The sequence below is a fragment of the Azolla caroliniana genome, unplaced genomic scaffold, assembly GCF_043228905.1.
Source record: "Azolla caroliniana isolate FFs.n. ecotype wild unplaced genomic scaffold, voAzoCaro1.0.p SCAF_9, whole genome shotgun sequence".
Taxonomy (NCBI): Eukaryota; Viridiplantae; Streptophyta; class Polypodiopsida; order Salviniales; family Salviniaceae; genus Azolla; species Azolla caroliniana.
The window spans coordinates 1835167-1841639 of record NW_028230444.1 but is presented as its reverse complement, the minus strand read 5'-3'; the positions used below and the strand labels follow the sequence as shown (position 1 = coordinate 1841639).

General features: G+C 36.5%; 1 protein-coding gene across 1 annotated transcript; it reads right to left on the bottom strand.

The window, feature by feature from the left end:
• Window positions 1–832: 832 nt before the first annotated feature.
• LOC147859799 (pentatricopeptide repeat-containing protein At2g33680-like) lies at window positions 833–4194 on the bottom strand. The gene is made up of 2 exons (XM_087324493.1): window positions 4038–4194; window positions 833–3767 (listed from the first exon to the last, which is right to left on the bottom strand). The coding sequence occupies exons 1-2, from the start codon at window positions 4147–4149 to the stop codon at window positions 1279–1281; spliced, it is 2601 nt and encodes an 866-aa protein (XP_087180619.1). The 5' UTR covers window positions 4150–4194; the 3' UTR covers window positions 833–1278.
• Between the last annotated feature and the right edge of the window lie 2279 nt (window positions 4195–6473).

Here is a 6473-nt window from a genome sequence, read left to right as displayed (position 1 = left end):
TAGCTAAAATACAAAAATTAGTTGAAAGCCAACTTACAATAGAATCTAGAATTTATGCATGTGAATGATCTCATTCACATGCATTTACACACTCACAATCACTCACTTGCTCTTATTTATTTATTTTCTTATAAATATGTCCTTTTCATTTTGCACTTTAATACTTTTCTTAAAATTGTACCAACCACAACTGCACTATCCTTCAATTTTGTTCATTGGTCATCATTTGATTCGTAACTGTCATGGGGGATTTCTTGAGGACTTATTTGCTGCACTTCAAGATATCCATGTGATCTTACACAAAACGAGAATGCATAAAATGAGAATAAAATTGGAATACTTTAACTATGAATTCTTCGTGGAAGTGCACGCGCTCTAAATAAATTTAGCAACTAATGCCCAATTGGCTAGGAATGTTATTTCATTCATAAAACCATAAAAAATGGAATTATACAAAATTGCCATGTTGATAGACAGGGGCAGAGAGTCTAAGTGATGCTGTATTTTATATATACTAGTTGATAAATATGGTGGAGCCTAGTTTATAAACATGCAACTTCAGTTGTATTCATGAAACTCGTGATGAACTTGCAAGTAGGCGCACATACTCGCTAGTTTATGATGAATATATTGCTTTAGCCAATGGAGAATGATTGTATCTACATTAGTATATATATCTATCCTAATTATTAAAGGTAGGTCACGTGTCTGGTGATAACATTTAGTGTACAACAAACATGTGAAAAAACATACCTTTATGGCTTTAAGCTAATCCATCTAGAAAACCTACCTTGTTCCATATAAAGGTGAAATGCTAGAAGTGCAACATCAGAAAGTGAAATCGTTGTTTTAATGTAGAGAACCCACACAAAAGTGCCATAGGTAGCACGAAACATGAAAGACAATATTGTATAAATTGGTGCACTTTATGCATAATCTGCTCCATCAAGACATGGAATTCTGTATATGGATGGAATAAAATGTCTTTTACGAGCCTTCTTCTTCATAGGTACAACATCTCAACGCCTTTTGTTTCTGTACAGATCGTCGATGAAAAACGACCAGTTATATGAGGGAACTTTACACTGTCTGCTACCAAACTGGGCCGGTTTGTGTACAGTAACACACTCTCATAGAACAAACACATCACATGAATACCCATCGAGACCAAGTCCAACAATAGTGTGGTTGTTTCCACCAGAAAAATATACATCATCGATGAGGGCATGGTACAATGTTCGGGGAATTGTGAATGAGTGACATTGGAACATTGTGGAATCATGTTGTTGTGACACAACCTTTTGCATATGTATTCGACAAAAACACATAGGCTGCTGGATCTTGTGGTTCAAGCTTCAGTAGTTGAGTTGATGCGACTTTTGCAAGTTCGAGATTACCGTGGTTCCAACAAGCACCAAGTAACGTTCTCCAAACCGTGGCATCAGGCTGAATCGGCAACTCTTTGATAATATGCTCAGCTTCATTTAAACAACCTGCCCGCCCCAATAGATCAATAAAGCATGCAAAATGGTCATTTGTAGGAGTAATCCCATGGTCATGAACCATGGAGTTGAACAACTGAATACCTTTGTCCACCATTCCCACATGGCTACATGCTGATAACACTGACACATATATAGTATCATCTGGTTTTATTCCTTCTTTTAACAACATCTCCCAAAGCTCCAATACTTCTTGATAATATCCGTGTTGAGCATATCCTGAAACCATCACCGTCCATAAGAACAAGTCCCGGTCCTTGATTCTCTCAAACACATACCGTGCATCTTCTACTAGCCCACATTTTGCATGCATGTCCACAAGAGCACTCGCAATGAATAAATTCATATTATACCCCCACTTGACATAGAGACTATATAGAGATTGCCCCTCTTCCAAGGCAGACATGCTTGCACAAACATTCAGAACACTGACAAAGGTAAATTCATCGGGAATTTCGTTTAGTGTCTGCATCGTGTAGAATAGTTTCAAAGCTTCTTCTTCATCCCCAATGTCACCATATCCAGCTATGATAGTGTTCCATGCAGCAGTACATTTTATCGACATTTTGTCAAAAAGAATCCTTGCATCACATATGAGATTACATTTTACATACATGTCAATTATAGTACTAGCAATAAAAATATCTCGTTCAAATCCAGCTTTGATAGCACCATCATGAATCTCAAAACCATGTTTTGAAGATGGTATAGTAGCGCAAGCACTAAAAGCACTAACAAATGATACTTCGGTTGGATTTACGCCATCCTCTTTCATTGCTTGAAAGATCTCTAATACACTAACAGCATGCCCATGTTGCAAGTAACCTGACATCATTGCATTCCAAGAGACAGCATCCCGTTTTGGTATCGAATCAAACACCTGAAGGGCATCCTCTACGCATTCATTTCTAATGTACAAGTCAACAAGAGTGTTTTGCACACGTATTTCAGAATCAAAGCCAGCAGAAACCAGTTGAGAATGCATGAGTCTACCTTCTTCCAAGGATCCAGTTAGTGAACATGCATGAAGGGCACTTACAAAAGTGACTTCATTTGGTTTTGCATGCTCGTCACTCATCATCTCAAATAACTGGATTGCTTCTTCACTATGCTCAGCATTATTATAGGATGCAATCAATGTATTCCACGACACAGTGTTTCTAGTGCTTAGCTTTGCAAAGACTAGGACTGCCTCTTCTAAGCTCTCACATTCACCATACATGTCAATAAGGGAATTGCCGACTGAAACATCCAAACCTTTTCCAACTTCAATTGCATGAGCATGAACCTCCCTCCCATAGTCAAGCCATGTTGGTCCAATAAATGCATTTAGAATGTTTACAAAGGTAATTTCATCAGGATCTGTACCTTCTTGTTGTAATCCAGTATATATTACCATAGCATCATCTGATTGCCCATGATTGGCATATCCAGCAATCATGGCATTCCACGATACCACATCTCGTTCAAGAATTTTGTTGAAACATCGGTAAGCAATATCCATATCCCCATGTTTAGCATAAAAATCCACAAGCATACTCCCAATGTATCGATTCAGCTCATATCCTGATTCGACTATATGGATATGTGTATTCACTCCTCCCTCCACATCCATAACACTATTACATGACTTAAGAATGCAAAGAAAGGTTACCTCATCTGGCCTTAATCCTTCACTCATCATCCGATTGAAAAAGGTGAGAGCTATTGCATCATTTCCAGATTGAACACATGCCGAGATAATCGCATTAAACGATACGGCATCCCGTCCATCCATCTGATCAAACACATGGACAGCATCGATCATACTACCACATTTCGAGTACATATCCACCAATGCATTGTACACAAATGTATTGATATCCATGCCGAGCACTATTATGTGGGAATGGATAAGCTTACCTTGTTCAAGGTTAAGTGCTTTTGTGCAAGCTTTGAGGGCGGTTACAAAGGCGACATTATCAACATTTATACCTTGTTGCTCTATTTGCCAAAATAGTCGAATTGCTTCTTCAGGACGCCCATATTTCTCATATCCAGACAACATCAATGTACATGAAAACACATTTCTTTCAGACATCCCTTTGAAAACATCTATTGCATCATTTATGCTTCCACATCTCACATACATGTTGATAAGGGTATTTTGCAAGAAAATATCTGGAAAAGAATTCTCTTTGAGAAGATCATCATGGGCTCTCTTTGCTTCAAGCAAACTCTCAGCTTTGATGCAATTTTGCACAATCTCTGTTCGGATTTGCTGACCTAATGATGAAATAAAAATGGCCCAATTGGATTTAAACAATGCTAAAAGTACCCAAAATGATTCTAGGATAGAAAACTTTGAAAGAACTCTGACGTTTTTAGGGAGAAAACAAAAAGCTATATCGAGATTTGTTGGCCTAATGATGAGATTTAAATGAATCCAAATTGATTTAAGAAATAAATAAGAAAAGGATATAATGGATAAGATCACAGAAAAGAGAAGAAACTCTGAGACCCTTTCTTGCTTTAGAAAAACAAAAAGAAGCTTACCCTGTATTGGCTTTGTTTGCAAGTTTCCATGGATTCTTGGTGTTGGAATGGAGGCTTGGAGCGCACAGTCTGGTTTGATTACAGATATTGAGGTTGAGAATAGGCATGTCATGACCGAATGCTTTCTGTCGAAAATCGATATTTTCTGCTTTCTCTATATCATGAATCCCATCGGACTCTCTATTTCTGCTTTCTTCTGCAAGATAGACTATACTTACCAAATTCGCCTCGCCTTTCTTTGAAATTACAGAAACAGCCCAAAAACTTATCCCTAATTACACCCCTCCGTGTTTTCTTCATTTCACAAAATGCCCACAACAATTATGTGTGCTTTTTGCTCTTTTCTTAGAGCTCGTATGGTCAAATTTCCTCCCGTTTGTCCCAATTATGTGTTCAAATCACATTTTATCAATCAAACACATCATTTGCTCGAATCCCTTTTATCTCCAATATGTGTTCGCATCACATAATCAATCCAACACATAATTGTGTGAATCCCTTTTATCTCAATTATCTGTTCAAATCACATAATTTGATCGAACGCATAATTATTTTGAATCCCTTTCTTCTTGATTAAATGCTTTTGCTTCTCCCTTCCATGGACTTGATCAAGGTGTTTGCAAGAATAACAAAAAAATAGGGGGGGCATTTGGGGAAACTCGAAAAAACCAGCACTATTTCAGAGTTTTCCTAGAAATAAAATAAGCCTTTTATCTTTCTTTGCAGTTACAACTAGTTGGAAATGTTGATGCTAATGTTGTAAAGCCAAATTTCGGAGCAAATTTTAGTACTATGGCTTTTTAGAAAATGGCAATGTCTATGCTCTTCTTTTTTCAAATGCATCACCTCGTTGCCTTCTTATGTGTTGAGAGATGCGACTTTTGTAAAAAAGCATTACCTTTCTTTGAAATTTGCAAAAATGGCCATTTGAATAGATCACTAGGATTAGGAGGTTCTAACCCTTTTCCATTCGAGAAATGTGGTGAGCAAGTAGACAAGAACCCAACAAGTGAAAAGAAAACAAATATGTGTCCCTGGTTTCTATTAGTTTCAATATGGTGCGCATTGATGCATCCCAAAAGCTATGTCAAGACATTGCGAGAGCGGTCAGGCCACCACGTACATGCGTCAATTTTTAACTTCAAGATGAGAAACAGAAAAATGTTTTAAATAGGTCATTATTCTAGCAACTTCCATTTTGCCTTATATTGATTTCTTCGTGCTTTGCCTTCCATTCTATGTTCCAAGGAAATGTAAAATAACTTGGTCTCCATAATGTTAAAATTCATATTACTCAAATGTTATTTTAGGATTTGGTATTGTTTGCTTGTATTGTTTATAGGACTCCATCATTACATGCCATTTTGTTTTTCTTGTTGTTTTAAAGTTCTATTCCACTCAAGACTCACTTTGTATCACCCATCACTTATGTCCATGCATAAAGATATAACTACAATTCCATTTTAAGCACTTTTTATAAGGTTGTGGAGATTGAGCAATGTATGTGTTGTATGGGACATGACCACTCCCTTACCCTAGTAATTGTTTATTTACCGACTCAAGACCCTAAACGATAAGAGGTGATCTTAATGATGTTACCAAAACCCTATCACATTGCATGCCATAAAGGTTTGTACATGTTCTTAGTGATTTTAGCTAAAGGTTTGATCATGGTCTTAGTGAGTTTAGGTAAAGGTTCTATGTAGATGCTACCAAAACCCTATGCATATCATTGTAAATATCTTAGAGACATCAAGGTTATGACATATTGTCTACAAAGTCAAAATTTCCCCAAGGAAGAATGCATTTTCCCTATTTCCGAATACCCATAAATCGCTAAAAGGTCCAAGATTAAGTCTACAATTTTCCTAATTAAACCTCGAGAAGAACTTTCTTTAGGAAATTTTATCAAAATGCACTTATTATTCTTGACACTAGAAATATTTTTGGTTTTTCTCAAACTTGTAACAATGTGGTTTCTTAATCTCATATGGATATGTTTGGAACTATGTATGCACATATGTATGATTAGTGGATGGATGGATAAAGAATGTATGCATACCTAAATATAAAAGCTCATTTGTCGTATGAATAATGAACTCGATGATATACATATACACACCATGGCCTGATTGCTTTGATGTTCCCATCATTATCACAAAGCAATTCTTTTTTCTATGATGAATGTTAACTTAGTAGATGTAAGTGAACACACTCATATACAAAAAACATGTCCAGTATCACTCATGTTCCCATATAAGCCCCATCATTCATCCTCACATTCCCTACAACATTAAAGCATAAATGCCTTTGACCACAATATTAGGTTGGTTTAAGTTATGGAAAACCCAAAATATCAACCATTGTGTTGCTGCAATAATACATGTCCATCCATGGACTTGTATATAGCTTCATATATATTTTATTTTACTTTAT